Genomic DNA, 20,674 nt, shown 5'->3' with positions numbered 1-20,674 from the left:
CTCACATAGTTATCTTGACGTGAACTGACTTTAAGTAATGTTCTAGAAGTGGGAGAAGGTAAGAAATCGTTTAATATCTTATCCTGTCAAGTATTGCCAGAGCCTTGGGAACAGTATGTCACACATAGTTTATTTTTCCTTGTCCAGAAAGTAAGGATCCTTTGACAGCTCTGTGCTTGGAAGTAAAACTCGACTGCCCTCACATGAAAACAGCTCGGTGTTACTAGAATATTTTAATGCTGTTACGTGTGTATAGTGCTACTTTAGTATGCCTAATAATATTTGACCAACGTTTTTTAGTGTATTGGTTTTGAACTAATGTATTCTGCTGGGGGTAGAAACTTACGAATTCATAAGCACTTAGGAATGAATTTGTCTTTTTATAACTCCAGTCTTGGAACACCATAGTTGAGGAGATACGGGGTAGAAATGAAGAATGGCAGTAGCCCAAGTTCTCTGTTGAATGAAATTACTGACATAATGGGGTTATACCAGCAAGAAATTGTGCGTATATAACATTGAAAGTTGGAATCTCCCTATAATAAGTTTTAGACTGTCAGAGAATTAGCTACAAGACTGAAAACAAAAAAATCTTAGAAACAGGATTTTTGTTTCTGCAAATTATTATCATCTAAGAAAACAAAATTTAAAGAATCTCTTTTCAAAGTATAACACTTACCAGCAGCTTTTGTGCTAGAGAGACAAATCTGCTTTTCTTCAGTTAAAGTCCTGTTAACAAAGAACAGAATCCTTTCAAATGTAAACTAGTAAGATGCTAGGAATAGATATTCTGTTTGCAACATATGTTGCCTTCCCCATGGTTGTCTTTAATGTCTTTTCTGCTATCTTTTATTCCTGACTGGCTTTTCTTTCTCCAAACCAGTCTGTGGTGTTAAATATTCTGCTTAAGGTGTGCAAGAGCTTTTTCCCATGAAGCGTCAAAGTCCTTCAGCAGCCTCATAGGTCTGAATTGCTCCTCAGCTGAATTTTCCTCTTTCTGAACAGTTGCGCAGATGCTTATAGCTAACATTTGGATTAATTTGTCCTGCTCTTCATGAATAGTTAAACAGGTCCATATATTCTTGTTGAGATATGTAATAAATAATTTGTAACACTGCCATGAAATGTTAAAGCTAAGTGTTCCAGATTTATTACAACACAAAGACAGGTCTTACACTTTAGTTCAGCCATGCAGTGATTCTCTTTTTTAAACCATTTGCAAATCCATACTCTAAGCAACAGACACCAAGTGTTCAAGTGATCAACCCAGAAATGGACTCACATGTCATTGTGTATGTTGCTCAAAAACGATTCCCTGCATCTCTTCCAGATACAAAAGTGTATGTGGAATGATAATGTTCACTCTAAAAGCTGTCTTGAAATCATGAAGATATATGGTCAAAATACGCTGGCAAAATTGTCATGCACTGCAAAACAAAACTGCAGTTCGTGTTTGTGTATCAGTATAAATGTGTTTAATTGTAGAAAGCTTATGTAATGCAGCTGAACTATTTTAACACTTAAAAGAACAAAAAGTAAACCCATTAATTGGCTATTGGTAGCATAGAGACTCCCTTTAAATGTAGCAGCTGTTATGCTCCTAGCAATAGCTCATACATTGCTTTAGCTATGAGAACATACGTTATTTATAGAGGGAATGTTGGCCAGCTCCAGGGGTTATCCCTTACTCTTTTTGAAAAGAATTATGGGATCTTTAACTTCCCCTTGGATCAATGCAGAGAAGACTGACCTAATTTTGATGCCGAAGGGCAGTACCTCTTAAGAGTGCAACACTTTCTGCTCATGCTGCACTTCTGCTAATTTTGTGGCTCCTGACCCTCATCTTTGAACACTTTCCTACTGAGAAAATATTTCCTTTTCTCAGTGAAGATGTTCAGAGTGTTTTCTCAAGTTACTTATTTGGATGTTCCCTCTCTTATATTGTACTTTGGATCTTTATTGACTTTGCACTGGGGTGGGGGTGTGGGGGTTTTGTTGGTTTGAGGGGTTTTTTTCTTTTGGTTATTGTCACATAGTTGAGAGGGTAAGAATTGAATTGCACAGCTGAGCTGAGAGAAGTGTGGGAATAAGCTTTTTCTGAAGACCATTTAATTCTTCTTCTCAGCTTCATGTATAGCATGAATATTCATACATTTGTCTCTCTGTTTCTCTGTATGTAAAGAGAAGCCCAACATCTTCAAAGACCACAGCTTACAAACCTGTACATTAAATGATCTTGCTTTGTTTTCCATCATTGTATCTAGCTTGGATGTTTCTCTGTGAGCACCTGCTGTCTGTCATCATAGGGATGTGATGTGATCAGGGAGGCAGGTGATCCTTACCATCTGAGATGGGAGGGGAAGTGTCACTCTCAATTAAATTACACCAGAAATGGAGGATAGATTGATTTCCATATGAGGTGAGCTGGGGAGCCAGCTCTAAAAATGAACAGAGTGTATCTTGCAACAGAGAGGCTGGAGTAAGTCAGGTTGAAATGATTTTTCTGCTGCTGAATGACCCTGGGAATAGGAAAAGTCAAATGGGAATATAGAAGATACCCATTTGCTCCTTTTTTAAAAGTCTGATAATGCAATCATCCACTTTAGCTGATGATTCAGGGTAGCTAACTCATGAGATGGGGTTAAAGCTCCTATAAAACTGAACCTAAGAGACATGTCACCATTGGTGGTGGTACTTAGTTGCTGGCTGGGCTTAAACGACAGACAGAAAGGCTTTATCTATACCATTGGCCCAAATACAAAGTTCGCATTGTTATTAGAATATTTTCTACGCCCATACAATTAAATAGAAGGATTTCTGACATCCCATTTTTGTATCTTTTACTTTCTTCTACTCTTGGTAAAAAATAATCCATTAAGAAAAACTCTTCATGTTGTGTCAGATTGCTGTTTTTCTTTTGAACTATGTGCAGTCTTGAAGTGTTTAAACTAGCACTGTTGGTTTAGGAAGGCAGTGATCTGTACAGGCAGTTAAAATAAACACCAAAGGTGTCACGATAAAGGAATTCAATGCAAAATGTTCTGCACAAGCTTGTGTGCATGAATGAAGCAAGACAAACCTTAATATTTACAGTCTTCTGAAAGAGACATAGCAGACCAGTAGACTTTTCTAGCTCAGGGCTTTTGGAGACATTTAACTCGTATTTCATTATGTTCTTTGCTTGAAGATGTACTTAGATACTGCTCTGTCTGATGTTCAAATTTGAGTTTCTTCTCTGTGGTTTCATGGTACAGCCACACAGATGATGTGGTTCTGCAAGGCTGATAAACTCCAAGTTAGATTTGGTCCAGAGGCTTTTGTTTTAAACTGGCTGTTTTGTACACTGGTTTTTTGTCTCAAGTACACGGAATGGCCAAACTGTTTCCTTCTCTTGCAGTTAAATTTCCTTGTCTACCAGTAGAGAGGTGATAATTGGCATTACAAATTGAGGTGTCTTTTTTCCTTCTAAAAGGAATGAACTGAGACAAACAGGGTAGTTGAATACCTCTGTGATAGCTTTCCCCATATTTGTCTTATTCTCAGGAGAACTGACCTTTTACTTATTTTGCCAAGATACATTTACCTTTACTAATCAGTCTTCTGACTCAAACAGAATTAGTCAAATAGGTCTACTCAGGTAGTACCCTGTTCATTTGATTAAATGCCCAACTCTGCATTTTTTTCTGCTTGAGCTGCATCTGTCAATATTCTTGCATTTTCTTTCCTAGCTGGCCAGAATCCATTCAATATGATGTAGCTGGAATAAGCCTGGTACTAACCCAAATAGTGAGGATATAGAGACTTGGATATAGAGTCTTGTATAAGAATCGTAATGTGTTTGGTCAGATCCTACGTAAATAATGTCATAAATAATGTCTTTTTTGGTGTTATGCTTAGTATATGAGCAGAAGAAAAAGTCTGTATGTAGGTATTTGTAATGATAAGTATAGAAAGGTTCTGATTAAAAAAAAATAAAGGGGGAGGAAAAAATAAAAGAGACATATTCAAGTGAAGGTACAAAGTGCCTGTTAATTAGGTCGAACTCCAGTGTGTAGTCCCAATGGCAGAAAAACAAGTTGGATTCGTTGACTTGAAGCCTTTTGGGTGATGCCAAACTCTTTTCTACAGAGTAGCTTAGATTCTTGGATACTGTGCTACCAGAATGCTAAAGGCATGTGAAATAGGAGAGCATTCCCTATTTAAGGACAGCGTGTTTATAAGATATCGAGGAGAACAGAGTAATTTTCTATATGGTGAGGTTAACATAATTGCATACTTTGAGATAAGCAATTACAATTTTGCTTGGAAAATTATATTTAATGTTTTCATATGCATATCATAGGAGCAGAATACCTTTTGGATCATATTCTGACTATTGAGAAACACTAGTTGCAATCATATAGAAATATTTTTAAATGCAAAATGACTACAAAGCAAAGGTGTCTGGTTGGGGCTTAGAAGGAGAGGAGGAATTCATTGTCTTCCCAAGTTTCAACAGCCACATGTGAACTTAATAGTGTGCAAAGAAAGTAAAAAGCATTTTCCATGGCTCTCACAAAATTGCAGGCATTACACCCCACACAACCCAGTTTTTCATCTCATTTTTTCTGTGGAGGAAAAAGAGGAAACGTTCAAATTAATTTAGTGAGAGGATCTTGCACGCAAACACTGGCCCAAGTTCCTGCAAATGGAAACTGGTTGCCTGATAATTGGATACAGAATAGTGCTGTATCAAGGTTTAATAATGTATTTAAAATACAAAGTACAGAAATAAAAATTCTTTTCTTTTTTTCTGTTCCAGGTTCTCTGGGAGATGCTAACAAGGGAGGTCCCCTTTAAAGGCTTGGAAGGATTACAAGTAGCTTGGCTTGTAGTGGAAAAAAACGAGGTAAGACTACGTTTCTACATTCAGGTACATAGATCAGAAAACAGTATTGGGGTTTTGCAAAAGACTTTTTCATCTTCTTCAAATTGAAAGTAAGTTCACGCGTATGGAAAGATTAGCAGTAGGAGCTAACACAAAGGGTCAAAGTGATGTTATTCCTCATGAATGGACCCTTTACATCTAATTGTTGCAGCTTCACGTCGTGATGCTGTAGATCAAAAATTGTACAAGTACTGTACTAGTTTCTCAGTCTCAATTGTAAAACCTAGGGGTTTGTTCTTAGTGATGAAAGAAGCCATTGCGTCCAAGGTAGGGGAACAGTTTAACTCCATCTCCTGCGTTTAGGACATCTTTTTACTGGCCGGGAGTTGATATATCTGTAAGAGACCTTCAGCTACTTCAACTTAACTCTCCCAGCAGGAGTCACTATAGTACAAGAAACTGCCGCTTAGATGAAAATTTCAAAAATAAAAGAAGAAAAAATAGTTTTAAAAAAAGAGAGAAATTACAGTTTTGCCACCTACGTTCAACACTACATTGAAGATGAGCTCCTCACTGGTATCGGCAAGGCTGTGGCATAGCTGCAAGCCTCCTCATGCAGAGTCTTTCCATTTCAAAAGCACTTCAGTGGTGTAAACACCGTTTGTACAGTGTCCCCAGCCTCGCTTTTCTTCTTCTCACAAATTGAGGCTTTCAGTTAGTTGGACATGTGAGCCTATATCTGAACACGTAGTCCCTTGATATCAAAGACAGTAACTACATTTAAAAAACATTTAAAGTTGTGACTGTACCACACACAGACAAGCATGGAAATCCTCCACAAAGATGAAACCTCCTCTATCTAGACACAGTGGAAGCTTGGGAAACGTTACAATGGTGAGGCAGTGGCTGTACAATACAGATTCCTATTATTCTACATAAACTGTTTCTCAAAAATGTTTCAGAGTTAAACAGAAGAGTTAGGTTTCCTCCTCTTAGTTTAATATTTTTTATTGTTTTTTTAATGCCACCCCCCCTCCGTTTTTTCTTCTGTTAGAGGACTTGATTAATTCCAGTGAGTGATACTGTGATGTACTGATTAGTTGGAAAGGATATGCCAACAGCTGGGGGCTATGAATGTGGTCTTCTACAGCGTTTATCAGAGCAGGAGGCACAAAGAGGCACTTTCTCCTAGTTTAGGAAAAGGCTCATACCTCATTTTGAAGGAGAAACCATAAAGCCTTCCACGAACAGTATTTGTTTCCTATGCCTACCATGTGCAGTTTTATGTAAGTAGCGCAGAGTAGCATTGGGAGTGTTATAAAGAGGTGTAGTCATACTCTGAAAGATGTCAGAGGGTATAACACACATTTCTCTACAGTTTTCTGGATCAAGGAACTGTGTAAAATACAATATGAACAAAATGTGGACATGACAACTATTTTACTCATGGCTGAAAACCTAGGGGGTGACATTTTCAGAGACAGCCTTTTGTCTGCCAGGTACCCCTAGCCTCTTGCTACCGTCTTCTTTGGAAGGGTGCCAGGGAGCTTAGGGGGCATTAACGCTTACATAGTTGTTTTGTTTTTTTTTCTGGCCATGACTTAGGGAACACACCAAGCATAAGCCTTGTAAAACTCAGCTTTTGCTATTTTCCTTCATAGTTTCTATGTCCCAAAGCAAGTGTGAGGCTCATGTTCTGCTCTCAGTTCAATCTATTGACATTGGTGGCGTTGCGTGGTTCCAGTTCACAGCAGATTTCAATCACTGTTGAGCCAGTCCTTAATTTTTTGCACTGCAAACCTCTTGTTAAAATCAGTGTGGGACTGAGGCCAAACCATAATTGTATAGGGTGAAAATCCCCCTTTGCAAAGCCTCAGCCCAACAAATGAAGTGGATTTTAATTATTCTGTATGGGTCTTTTTTGACTCTCTGCATAATTTCAAAGTATTATTTTTATTCTGGTAGAGTTTCTATATAATTATATATTTAATACAGAAAAGAAACATGAGAGTTCAGATTATGCTAGGTGTGATCTCATAATAAATTACTACTGGGAAACGTCATCTTTATTATAAGATGACACTTTTGGAACCTGCTACCTCTATATTACATGACAGATAACATTCTGCACAAGTGAGACACACATAAATGGTGACTGCAACTGGTTTTCCATCTCCTGGAACAGTGAGGGTTACAAACAAATACTGTAGCAAGACTACCCAGTGTATTTTTAGGCTAATGACTTAACCAGAGATCAAGCATCAGTACAATTTGTTTATGTATTACACAAATTTCTGTGTATTTCTTGCACATAAAGCTTTGCACCTTAAGGTATTAGATTATTGTAATAATCATGCTCCTGCAGTGTTCTGGCTCTGTATCTCATGGTTTTGTTGTGTTCAAATTCTTGTGGAGCAGAATTTGTTAACTCTTACTTCGGCTGCTGTGGCTTGTGAGGCTTTGCAGGTCAAGTTGCAATAACATAATGGTACAGTTCGCCACAACTTGCCCTGCATTGCTTCTGAAATGGCAGCAGTACGATAGATCAAGGGGTCTTCCTGGCAGGCTGGTCTGAACACGAGCGTAATACCTGGTTCTCACCTGTTAAAGGCCAAGAAGCCTTTTTTCCAGCTTGACCCCTCTTATATTTGGCCTCGCTTTCACTGAGGAACTGTTTCTCATCAACGTAATTTTTTAATTTATTATGAACATCTGAAGTCATTTAACTGCCTTAGTGAGAGCAGAGGCATCTCCTTATATGTGTAATGTTGTTGGGATGCACATTTAAATCAACTGGAGAGGCTTCAGTATCCGTATGTGTGTGTAAGGGAAAGGATTTGCTTTTAGGCTTTCCAGTCTGGAGGCAAAGTCTTTAAACTAAAAGTCTTCTAAGAACAGCTGAGTGAATCTTTTCATGGTTTAAAACTTGCAGCAAAGCAAGCCAAACAAACTTCAAACTAATTCTCTGTAGTTAGTGGTTCTGGCTATAACCAGCAACTCCTTGTCTTCAGTCATTATGAAGTATTTATATGAGTTCACTGTGCTCTCTGAGTGCTTTCTGAGATCTGCATGTCCTCATTAATCCTCCTGACCACAGGCTCATGAAGTCTCTTGTGTCATGTAGAGCTTTGCTTAACTCTTTGTAACTCCCTTATTTTAATATATATTTCAGCCATTTGTTATATCAGAACTGGTTATAGTACTGTACAGCTGGATCATCTGTGTGGGAGAAAGGAATTAATGCAGGCTATGCATTATACCTATCTTGACAAGCATCTTGGAATAGCCTGCAGTTACCTGCACAAACTATTATGTTTTAGTATTAAAAGCTGTTTGACTCGTTTTTACTTCTTTGTCTCCAGGCTTTCTTAAGGAACAACATTTGTGCATTTGTTCCATTCCTTCCTCATAGGTCAATTAATTGTGTATCTTGCTAGTGTTAGTAATTTGATTTTTTTAATATTTCAATCCTCAGTTTTTATACTGTGTTAAAAAAGAGTGCTTTACTACTTCTAATTCCGTTGCTTTTACAGGAAATCTTTTAATAGCAGCTTAAAGTGAAATGCTTCCAATAACTGGTACATTCTCTTTCCGTTAGAGATTAACCATTCCAAGCAGTTGTCCCAGAAGTTTTGCAGAACTGATGCACCAATGTTGGGATGCTGATTCAAAGGTAATTTAATGTGTGTTTGATTTTTATACCACCACCACTCCCAACCCCCTCCTTGTTTTGGTAAGTGTGTTAGTGCTTCTTTGGGGGACAGCGCTAACTGACCATTGATGCACGCTGATAGACACATTTTGTCACAAAGGTAGTTGAGAATGTCTTTTTTTTTTTTTTTTAATGGGCTTACATATTTATACCTAAATATCTCTTTTAATCAAGAGTTAACTGTGCTGCTATTAACCTACCTGGCAACTAAAGACAATGGTAGTGAACAGGTGAGATTGCAAGGATGTAATCATTTTGGAGCAAGAGAAAAATTGTTCTTTTCTGTTTTCTTTCAATAGTCTTTCTTTATGTATGTGAGCATCACATATTTCAAGGTCCAGTTTTGGTGACTTCCTTGTCTTGAAAACATGTAAAGTTAATCCATAAAATGTGGGTAGGAACAGCAGTCTAAATTAACATTAAACCTTTCCTAATATTTTCTGTTTGAATGATATGTTTTATAATGATTATACTGTAATAATATAATGATAGAAGTACTGTAATGTACTGGTTAACTGTGAAAACACAGTAAAAATACAAGTTAAAGAGCCAAACCACTGTCACTATTAATCTGCCCCTGCAAGAATAAACTGAAAGGGAAATCAAAGAGAGTATTTAGTGAAAGCTTTTGTAGATTATGGGAGTTACCTTCTTTAAATGGACTCTGCTTCCATCCTGGTGTATATAAAAATGTCTAGAAAGAGCCTGTGGGCATCTTAGCTGTATTAACAAGGATTAGCATCTATTTCCTTTGCCTATGGAGGTATTTGAGAGAGCGAAGGATAGTTTTGGAAAGAAAATTATGCTTTTTTTCTCAAGTCAGGGCACCAGGAAGAACTTCATTCCTTTAAACTCAGGAGAAAGTTAGCTACTGCTTCAGAGAGACCAAGACTTATCCCAAGACAGATTATAGCCCTTAGATGCTCTAGAGCTAGAACTTATTATCACCAGAGAGTAGCTATAGAAGAATTAATGTGAGAAAGGAGATTTCCCCTCTTTGTCTCTTTCTTTTAAATTTCTTTGTTTTTAAGTGAGGTGTTGCTTTCCTGCAGAATGGATATAGAAGGCTGAGATCCATCATCAGCGTATGTTTTCTATGTGAACACCCATTTAAATGCCATTCTCTTATTATCTCCATCTTTAATCTCTCCTCAAAAGGGAGAGGAGAAAAATGCTTTGGGTCTTTGAATATACAAATAGGATATGTAAGTTCTAGGCCAGTAATTACTGAAAAACACTTTCCAGTGGCAACTGCATATCTTTAATAAGTACTCCCAAGCATCAGTATCACTAGCGAATACCACAGATTAAGAATTTTTTGAGCTTCTTTTCACATACTAGATTAGCTCGCCCTCTGCCTTGCTCTATCCACACATATACATGTCCAGAAGCCTGCTGCTGTTTTTCAGGGAGGGATCTGCATTTTGTAGAAGGAGGATGCCCAACCAGCAGGCTGAATTCTATCTACGTGAATAGTTCACCTGGGTGTGGGCTGGTTCCTGGGAGCACTGTTCCCAAAGGAATCTCTGATGTGTGCAGAGAGTGAATTTCATGTTACATGGGTTTTCCTGACAGTCTGCTCTTCGCTACTTTTTCATGCAGCTTCTCTTCTGTTAAGCAATTATAAATGCTTTATTCACATGACTGAAACAGAGTAATCTCTGGTCACAGTTTAGGCATGTGACTGACTTATTCTGTCACACGTTGGGAAAGGATTGCTACTTGCAGCTCTCAGAATGCCTTGATAAAGGCTGTGTGGCCTGCATGAGCCAAAAGATGGAGCACACTCCTCTAAAATACTGCTCTGTGCAACATTTCCTTTTTGCCAGGATTAGCGTTAGAAAATCAGATAGTCGATGCATGAATAAGTGACTGAAGGTCAAGCAGGGGTGAGCTTGAGGATCTCAGCTGCTCTAAAGCAATCGCTAAGGTGCATACTTTTAGCCCACAGAAAGCATGAAGTATCTTTAGTGGATTAGCCCTGAGAAAAGAGGGATGTGCATTTACTGTAGGGCTAAGGAATGCACTTTAAGAGCTGCTGCACAGCAGCACTGCTTACACTGTAACTTCCTCATGGGAATGGACAGAGTTATTAACTTCACTTTGAATTCTAAAGAATTTCTTCATATGTGGCAAAAAGTGTCCACAGTGCATTGCTCAGCATGGTGTTTGTAATAGTAGTCTTCATACAGTTTAAACTCTGCTAGTTGAAAGAAACAGTACCCAGTCTGTTCAAAGTGTTTTACTAAAATGTTAATTACTAATTATTTTAAGTCAGTAATCATGAAAGAACAGTCTCTGTGGTAACGAAGTGTCTTAAATAACTACTTCCACATGTTAAAATCTCTACCAAACAAACTGATTTTGCTTGGGTACTAGATAATTGTGCAAACAGGGTCACCCATCACTGGTGCCTTTGTTTGCTGGGGATACTTGCTTTTTAAACACAGGTGAGTGGTTCTTTCTCATTTCATCTGTTCACTCAGTTTATCCCCACTTCAACATCAAAAATGTTTATAGATTACTGAATCTTTTAATAGAATTCAGAAACCTGGAAGCAAGGAGGCAGCAAGGAAGCAAAGCCATATGGATTAAATATCCTGGTTTTGTGCAGAGTGGAAGGAAACAGCTGAAAACATTAGCCAGAATTATTTCTAGAGGGACATATATTTTAAAGATTTTTGTGTGAGACATCACAGATATAAAGGGAAACAGTTTTCAAGGGCGACTCATGCCTCGATATTTTAAGCATCTCTCATAAGGACTGACTTGAGATGCCTGACTTTCTAGAAAGTGCTAGGCACTCATCCACCAAAAATAAGACTTTTTTTCAACAAAAGCTGCTCAGCTTGGGCTCCCAGTTTCAGCAGTCGCTTCTTGCTGGTTTTAACCAAGCTGTCAGACTGCACTTAGCGTGCATTTATTAAACCTGAAATTATCCTTGCCTAGGGGCAAGAAACCAGCAAAACCCACATGGCAGAGCAGGCTTGTGTCTTCCTGTCAGCTTTGCCTCCAGGGAAAGCTGGTACCTGTAAATCTGGCAGTTACAAACCTGGCAGGGTAGCTGGTGGCTGTTCACAGAAACTGCACAGCCAGAGATGTGCAGGCTTTGTCAGTACAGTGTGACTGCTTTGTTCCAGCTCGAGCTGCACAACTCAGCAGTTCCTTTGCCTGTAGTGTAGGACCCAAAGAGTTTGTGTTGCTGAGTCTCCCAGGTCAGTTGGTGTTTTCACCTGTGCTTAGTAAAACCCTGCTTTCTGTCATTGTCTCCACTCCAGTTCAGCGTTGACTGTATCACTTAGGGTCGGCCCTGCCCTATCCTTTCCAGTACACCCACAAGAAAGAAGGAGCAAGCAAAACTCATGGAAGTGTTTTATAAAAGAATCCTAAATAAGCCATAAAGCTTTGTGATTAATGCAGCATAGGGATGTTTGCCCTTAATCTCTTCCTGAGGGTAGAATTACTTTATTACAGGCACATTACACACCTGCCACTCTGTTGGAGAGTTCATAGCAGTAGCAGTACCCTGGTGTATCAGTGGGGAGCCACTGTCTCTTGTCTGGCACCCTCATCATCATCTGGGATGGTCTTGAAATCCCCTCTACAGTTTGCACTCACTGGGGTGGTTACAGGAGATGCAGCTGTAGCAACAAGAAGGGCTGTTGGAAGGTTCTCCTGCCCCTAAACTGCACCAGATTTTTCTGTTCTGGTTGGTGCCAGGGATGGATTTTGAGGTCTGTACCCGTGGCGTGGCACAGTCCCTGACCGGGGAGGTTAGTGCTCTTTCAGAATAGCAGGTCTGGTGGCATCATGCATGTAGGGGGAAGACTGCTGCCTCCCTCACCCCCCTCATAAGTGCAGGTTTCCACATTGGGACTGTATCAACAAGTGCAAGGAATGTGCTGCTGAATAGGCACCTGCTGCTTGGCGCACCCAGGTTGCCAGTCCATGGACACTGGGCTGGGGGCCAAATTGCGTAAGCACATGGTGGCTGGGGCAAGTGCTGTCTGTGTGAAGAAAATCTGCATAGCTGATCCAGCTGCCTGTTGCCTTAAGTCATGGAGATGGACCAAAAATGACAGACAAAGCCGCCAGTTACAGCCGAACAGTGCAGCATTACAGTGTGAGAGAGCTTGTCTTTTCTTTTTTTGTTATGCATTTGACACATTTTCATGCTGTTTGACATTTAAAATAAAGAAATTGTCTTTCTTTTATAATGTGGAAATCACTTGGATCTTCCAGGGAGAGACACCTCAGCATTGTTCCTAATTGTTTTTGTGCTTCCAAATTAAAATGCACGTTTTAATTGCGGCATCTGTAATTTTAGCAGAAATGGTATAATTACTGGCGGGATAGAGAGAGAATGTGCATCATCCCCTTATTATGTATCTACGTTTTGTTTCAACCTTTTGTCTCAACCTTGTCTGAGGTCTGTCAAACAGACTAACAGAGTCGGTGCTCTTTCAAGAGACACATTTAACTGTGGCTTTCTCAGTTTTCACTTATTATCCTACTTCATAGGTTCCTTTTGGGACTAAGGGGAAGTCAGAAAATACAGTGAAGTTTTAACCACTGTCCATGACCAGTGAGCACAGTGGGTGCTGGATGGAGAGCATCCATCAGTTAAGTGGGTGAGCCCAGGACAGAAGAGCACAGGCTCTGCTGACATGAGCTCAGCTGCCAGACAATACATCCTCATCTGACCTCATCCTTCGCTTCTTGCCTGTCTGCTCTTGAGGTGGCCAAGTGAGATGTTTTCTGGAAAGTCTGTCATCATCTGCAAGAGGAGAACCAGAAAGCCAGAAACCTGTTTTTGATGGGCAGCTAAATACTTGTTCACACATTAAAGAGTGTGGGTTACTACCTGTAAAAGGACATCTGTCTAATTACCAGTTGCTAATGGGTCCAGCCTTCTGTTTTTGGCAGTATTTTCCTTCTTAGCTTGAGGAAAACTTTAGAATCAGGAATCTTGATGGTTATTTCTGCTACTAGAGTTGTTCAATGCTCTTACTGAATACCAAGAGGTTTAATGGTAGATATGGGAGACTGAGCTAAGGCTTGAGTCCCACTAGTTTAAGTGACTCTTACCAAACGAACCTTTTCTTCAATGGGAAGAACAAAAAGAAAGAAAGAAAGTTTACACGTTTAGGGTCCTCTTGCAGGATCTGGTGTTCAGAAAGCAGCATCCCAGTTTCTGTTACTGCTAGTCTTTTAATTTAAAAACTCCTGCAAATAATTTTGCACAGTAGTAGTGTATGAATACAAATGCTGTGGGTTTGTTTTTTGTCTTCAGAAAAGGCCATCATTCAAGCAGATCATTTCAATCCTGGAATCTATGTCAAATGACAGTAACCTTCCAGACCAGTGTAACTCATTCCTGCATAACAAGGCGGAGTGGAGGTAAGTTTCCTTCTTCCCGAGATGAAATGACGTGGTTTTCCTTTTAAATAGTGTGAGTCCATATTCTTTTCAGAAAGACATCAGACTCCGATGATGTATTGGTAGAAAATATCTGTGCTTGAGGTATTTTTAGAACGTATCTTACCTTGTTTTTCAGGAATGCTCAGAATGCTGTGAAACTTGTATTAGGAGCCAATACACTTAGCTGTACCCTGTATTTATTATTACACTGGTTTAGGTATCATGATATTTATGGTTTTGTGATTCACATCTTAAAGCCAATTACGTGTTTTCAGTGAGCAGTGTGAGGGCAAAACAGCTCAGGTATAAGTATGTTTGATGCAAATGTCATAGAAAGTGTGTAGGCATATGTTAAAAAACCCCAACAAAATAAAAATAAAGGGATTAAAAAGATAAATATTCTAGTCAATCCTCAGTTTGTCTTCATTTGTATGTGTTCTGCCATTTTGTGCATCCTCTCTTTTGCATTGACTTTGTGTCCATGCATTCAATGTATGCCCAAGCCAGCATTGCTTGAGCATATGATTGCACCTAATGCTACAGTAATTTTTATTCATAAGTGATTATAAATGGAGAGGAGGTTTCAGAAAATGCTATTATGTGGCACTGTTTTACAGTAAAAGTTTCAGCCTGGTTTTGGTACATGCCAGAACTTTAAAACCCTGTCCCCAAAGCGTGTGTGTCAGTCGGGAAGCTCGCTGCTTCACATTGCATCCTTCTATTTGGAAAAGAAAATTGACAACAGCTCTGCACAGGCAGAAGATTTTTACCAGTGCTCAGTCTATATTAAGCAGCACTGGCCCTGGTCCAGGTAAGCTGGGAGCAGAAATACCGGACGGTTCCCTGCCTGCACTCGGAGCAGGAATGGAAGAACCCCATCGCAGGAGGGCAGGGGAGAGCCCGTGCAAGGGGCTCGTCTCAAAGCCAGCATCCCGCATTTCCTCCCCAGGCTTCCCTGGAAAAGCGAAACGTGTAGTTTTAACCGGGCCAGTGGAAAAAGTGAGCGGCCCCCGGTCACATGGAGGGACTATAAATAGCCGGGGCCGCTCCTGCCCTGACTCAGCAGCACGCCTGGGGCAGCCGCGCGGGCTCGGGCTCCGGCGACGGCAGCGGCGCGCCACCTGCTGGCCACGGCGCCCACCTGCGCTCCCCGCCGCCGGGCTGGGGCTGCCCCCTGCTCGGCGCCCTTGCCCTGCGGACGGCGCTGCGAGGTTCCGCTGCGGTCAGTGCCTCCTCTTGCAGCTCCCCAGCTCTCAAGTGTTTACAAGGATTTCATCCGCCGTGTTGCTTTTATAGTGTTATCAGTGTGGCCTCTTGCCCCCCAGGCCTGTATTCTAAGGCTTGGGATAAATGTCGGGTATTTAAAGTATAAAAATAGGTTTCTTGGTCGCCGTTATTGATGCAGACTCTGGATGTCGTATTGTGATTTTGGCAGCAGACAGAATACAAGGAAGACTGGAAGAAAAATATCCCCCAGTGAGGGGTTTCTTATACACCCCTGTATAGTAAAAATACTTATTTAAAGGATGAGCAAAGTCACAGAGTCATTTAGGTTGGAAAAGACCTTTAAAATGATCAAGCCCAACCATTACCCCAGGACTGCCAAGTGCACAAGTGAACTATGTCGCTGAGGGCCTCGTCTACACAGTTTTTGAACACTTTCAGGGACAGTAATTCCATCACTGCCCTGGGCAGTCTGTTCCAATGCCTGACTACCTATTCAGTGAATAAATTTTTCCAAATATCCAGTCTAAACCTTCTCTGGCACAGCTTGAGCCCATTTCCTCTTGTCCTATTGCTTGTTACTTTGGGAGTACTCGAACTGCTTTAGGAAAAACAAATACCTTCTTAAATCTTGCCAATACAGCAGAATAAGAGCTCTGCTAAGTGACTTTTGGTAACATTAAACTTCTGTTTTACAAAATTCATTTCTTAGAGAGTGACAAGGGTAGCCTGAGGATTTCTGGCATATTTCATTTTGATGTACCTGCATTGCTCAGATGAGGAATGGCTAACAACGCGTTAATGAAAAGCCATGTAGAAACAAAAAGTTCTTTGGCACTATCAAGCCACTGAAAAACTTCTTACCATGTAGACTTGTGTTAAAGGTAAATTTGGCTTTTTGCTTTCGGAAGAATAAATAACATGTAGACAAGGAAATATGAGAGAGAAAATACAAATACATGATGGGGCACGATTTGCCTGAAAGCAAAGATGGTTTCTGAATTAAGTCGAAATGAAAACACAAAGTGCGGAAAGAGCGTGGTCATGTGGGGGCTTGCTTACGAGCTGGGTGAGAGGCATGCTCTCTTACCTGAATTCTGGTATGGGCTGCCATCCCTGATGCGAAAGCCATGTGTATATGCAGCACTCATGAAGGGTAAGCCATATTAACAGAAAGTATGCAAAAAAACATGCAAGTTAAAGCGGGTGGAAGACTTCTATGCATAAAGTGATCCCTAGAGATCCTTAGTTAGGCAGACTAAGACCATTTGTGAGAACAGCTGCATAGAAGTTTAATGTGGTTTAACTTCTGCATTGAAGAGTCTTTGTTTTTAGTTATTACTTTATTTTTTACATATATTTTATCCCATCGTGATTTGCAAAGAGATGGTTAAACCAGCAATAGGGAAAGAATGAGATGTGTTACCAAGAAATAGGGAATTTCAGTGAAGCCTGGCTATCGCCCTGGAGAAGGGTGGGCTTGGAAAAAGCAAAGGTTACACTTGTTCCCTTGAGGGACCTCCAGATTAGTGATACAGATCCTGCACTTTCACAGGGATACTGCACTTACAAAAGCAAATCAAAGCTCAGATGAGCCAGGGTTACATTTTTTCCCCACTCTTAAAAAGAGGCAAAGCGAGGTTCATTTCTCATAGAGACTTGCAAAACATGCGTCTCTAGTAGCGAGTAACCAGAGTCTTCAATGTCTCTGGCTGGTGCGAAAACTGAGAGTGGGCTGAATCCATACAAGGCAGACAGAGGTGATAAATGACACTTCGACCTATCCTCAGCCATGGTCTTATTTGCAACATTTACAGGTCTTCCTGTTTATATAAAGAATAAGTTTTAACTTGCCCATTCTGTCATTTCCTTAAAATAATTCAGTGTCTTCCAAACTGTTCTACCCTTTATGTTTTTATTATTGAATCGAGTTGGGGCGCTGTCTGAAAACTGAGTTGCACGGGTCTGCCTCATCTTCGAGTTCATATTCTGTGATTTTTTTGGAGCTCTTTCTCAAGTCACTTTCATTACAGTAGGAAAAAAATTACTGTTGAAGTAATGATGTTCCAATTCAGTGAGAGAGTGCATTTGTCTGCATTTAGTCTTATATACTGACTGCGTTTCTCCTTCCTTCCTCTTCCCCGCGAGTGGCTGTTCTAATGATTAAAATAGTCTATTAGCGATACTTTTATTAGTGTATCAGTAGCAATTCTGATTATTAGCCATATTAAAAACGATGACTGGCATTTGTTTATCTGTGTCTGTTTATCATTATAGTTTCTAATAATAAAGTATACGTTTTTCAGTGTCACAGAATGAGATTATTCTAGAATAAGCCAGTAAGCTCAGACTGCAGAACTACAGAAGCAAACAAATCCACATGCCCTACCATGTATAATGTTTCAAGCTGCCTCATTTATGAGGTAAGACTCATTAACTGGGCAATGTACGGTAGCTTTCTCTTTAATTACACAGTTTTATTATACAGTGGAATTGTTTTTCAGAATGCAACTGTTTTCACAGACTGACCTTTTATTATGAGAAGTTTGTGTCTAATGAAGAGAGGTAATTACAGCACAAAACTGACTTTTGACATACAGAAAGCTGTTGTTACCAGCACTTTCCTAGTGCAGAATGTTATTTAAAAGAGAACTTAATTTACATATTTAAAAAATTATAAAGTTGCGTGTAAGTAGCAGTGATGTTGAGAGACAAGCTAAGAAAAGCAGCACTTGTAACCATCCTCAGATTGCTGTAGTTCCCACAGTAGATTGTGTGGTATATGTTGCACCTGTCAGAAGGGGTTTATGCTAGCAAAATGAATGTTTGGAGAGGAGTCACTTTCTGACCTTCCATCCAGTTTCTTCCTTTATTGTCTCCTTATTAGGATGCGTGACCACTTTCCACCCAGCACAGAGATCAGCCTTGACCTTTGCATGCCTAAATACGAGAGAGAATTTTGCTTGAAATCTGAAGCATAATAATTGTGAGGGGCATTTGTTCTGACCACCACATCGAACAGCTCACTCAGCAGGATTTAAGTGTGATAAATGCCCTTGCCCCAGGTGGCTGATTTTTGCAGTAGAATTAAGTGTGGTGGTAAGAGTTTGCAGTAGAGTTCTCTAGTTATTCCAGCTCTGAATCCTTTTGCTGTACTTTGCAAGCATTACTCTCTGACAGAGGTGTCTCATTAAAATAAGGAATCTATAAGATTTGGAATATTTAAATTATTTCATTTACTTAAATAGGCTATTTAGATATGCATTTCCCACATTGAGAGCCTGAACTTCTTTAAGTTGATACTGGAGAAGAGCTTAATCATTCCATGCTAGGTACGAGGACAGGAGTTTTACAGGAAGAAATCATTCTCCCCACCACCACCTAAGGCCCTTTTATTTTCTTTTTAAAACATCAGAAGGAGCAGATTTTGTTTGCAATGTGTTTATAGAGGGAAAACATTGTGAAAGTTTGAGCAGAAGATTTGGTATTGCAGAGTCTCAGTAGCTATCTGCAGAGCTTTCTTCAGGATCTTTGCCCCTTAGAAGCTTGCTCGCTCTTAGGTGGAAAACAAAACGCTGTGATTGACTGTTCCCACCATGTGAATAGGAAACAGTTGAAGTAATATTCAGGACACAGGTAGGAGGCAGTACGCGGTCTCCCAAAGCATCACAGAAATGGTTTGTTAAATGCAAATACAACTTCTGATACAAGTCAAAGTTGTTTTGGGGTGGAGTTGGTTTTTTTTTGTTACCCCACAAGCATAAAAGTTTAGCTCAATTTAGTGGCAGAATTATTTTTTCTGTACATTGCAGTATACACCCATGCATTTTTAGTGCAAAACTTGTTAAAACTTTTTTCCAAGAGCAGTTCAGTGCTTAGAAGAAATGCATACCCAAAGTCAACAGAAACTACATGAAGTGTAACCCAATAAAGACAGTATCCAAAGCTTCTTAGAGTACTTGCCTTTGCTTCCTGCCTTTCTTATTTTTCACACCTTTGTGTGTATGGTGAGAAGCAGAGAAAAGTAAACCAAATCATTTTATTAACTGTTCCTACTCAAGAAGCTTGTGTTTGTAACTATTTGCAGGGTTGGATCATATCATGGTATGTATTCTTGCTCTTGTACCTTCACCTAGAGAAATGGGAATGTGAGTGCGAAAAAGACCCAGTGGTGCTTCTGTATATTTCAAGTCAAAATAATATTTACAGCCATGTTACAGACTTGGGCAAATGGGCTTCTTAGACTTCCCATATTGTGTTGCTAATGATGGTCCCGTTACCAGTTCTTAGTGCAGTTTTGTTGTGATTAAGGTTGTGTTTCATGATGTTGAGGGAAAATATGACATTCTAGGTTTTGAAGTGTTGTTATGCTGTGGCATTTTACTCTTCTAAATTATATTTTTCTTCAACTGAAGGTATTACGGTTATTCTCAAGTATAAACATTTCCAGTTGTTCTTAAAGCTCTGAACGGCTTTACATTTGGTAGTTAAATGAACTGCTTGAGTTAGTATTGTACGTTTCAGCCTTTCACATTTAATTAACATTCAAGTAGAAATTATGAAGAATTTATATGTGCCAGGAAAAGACAAGACGTAACAAATTGTCTCCATGCAGATGTGAAATTGAGGCAACCTTAGAGAGGCTAAAGAAACTGGAGCGTGATCTGAGCTTTAAGGAGCAGGAACTAAAGGAACGGGAGCGGCGTTTGAGGATGTGGGAGCAGAAGTTAACCGAACAGTCCAACACTCCTGTAAGTAGACGATAATTCAACCTTTCATCTTACTTCAGAAAGTGTTTGGAGCTTTGTCTATGTGTATGTGCATCTGTGTGTGTCTACAGGCACACCAAAGAAATAGTGCCCCTGGTATCTTCAGTTGCTCCTTTGGGCCAGTTAAAGTCTATTTTATTATATCACTGCAAATAACTATACTGTTTTTTTTAAATTTGGCTAATCCAGCTGATATCAGATATTGCTGATAGTTCATATGGTGCCATGGGCACTTAAGTAGTTTCCCATTGATTTAATTACAGTTCTCAGCTTTAAAAGTTGATTGCACTCAGTAAATTCATTTTTCAACTAGAAAGTTGTTGACTTTAATGAATGCAGGATTTGGTCTTAAATGTAAGAATCATTTTTTTTCTCAAGAAGAAGGTTTGAGAGACCTATGTAAATGTTTTAAATTCTGTCCTTTTTCTTTGAGAAGAAGTAAGTGTTCATTCTGGAAAAGAGGGGGTCAGAATTTGAAGTGTTAATTTAGGGCTTTGTTCATAACTTGTACTGGCCAGTTGCTAGCTGTTAGGATTGCCACATTTCTAACAATAAATTGGAACAAAAACCTTTCTTGGATGATCTGGAATTTCTTTATGAAGTGTGATGCTCTTAAATACTGATTGGCAGAGGGAGGACCACAGGGTTAGTGCATGGCTAGACATGTTACAACAGAGTTGT

General features: G+C 39.6%; 1 protein-coding gene across 2 annotated transcripts in view; it reads left to right on the top strand.

Moving 5' to 3' along the window:
• MAP3K20 (mitogen-activated protein kinase kinase kinase 20) overlaps positions 1–20,674 on the top strand; it is a 91,307-nt gene that overhangs the window by 38,312 nt on the left and 32,321 nt on the right. For both annotated transcript variants that reach the window (XM_061380295.1, XM_061380304.1), the window contains exons 8-11: positions 4,802–4,888; positions 8,466–8,540; positions 13,873–13,979; positions 19,840–19,975. In XM_061380295.1, coding sequence (XP_061236279.1) covers positions 4,802–4,888; positions 8,466–8,540; positions 13,873–13,979; positions 19,840–19,975 — 405 coding nt within the window. The remainder of the gene's footprint in view (positions 1–4,801; positions 4,889–8,465; positions 8,541–13,872; positions 13,980–19,839; positions 19,976–20,674) is intronic.

Source organism: Neopsephotus bourkii, unplaced genomic scaffold, assembly GCF_033783945.1.
Source record: "Neopsephotus bourkii isolate Nb327-2 ecotype Australia unplaced genomic scaffold, CSIRO-AGI_Nbou_v1 NB_196, whole genome shotgun sequence".
In the NCBI taxonomy this organism is placed as follows: Eukaryota; Metazoa; Chordata; class Aves; order Psittaciformes; family Psittacidae; genus Neopsephotus; species Neopsephotus bourkii.
This window is presented reverse-complemented; position numbering and strand designations above follow the sequence as displayed.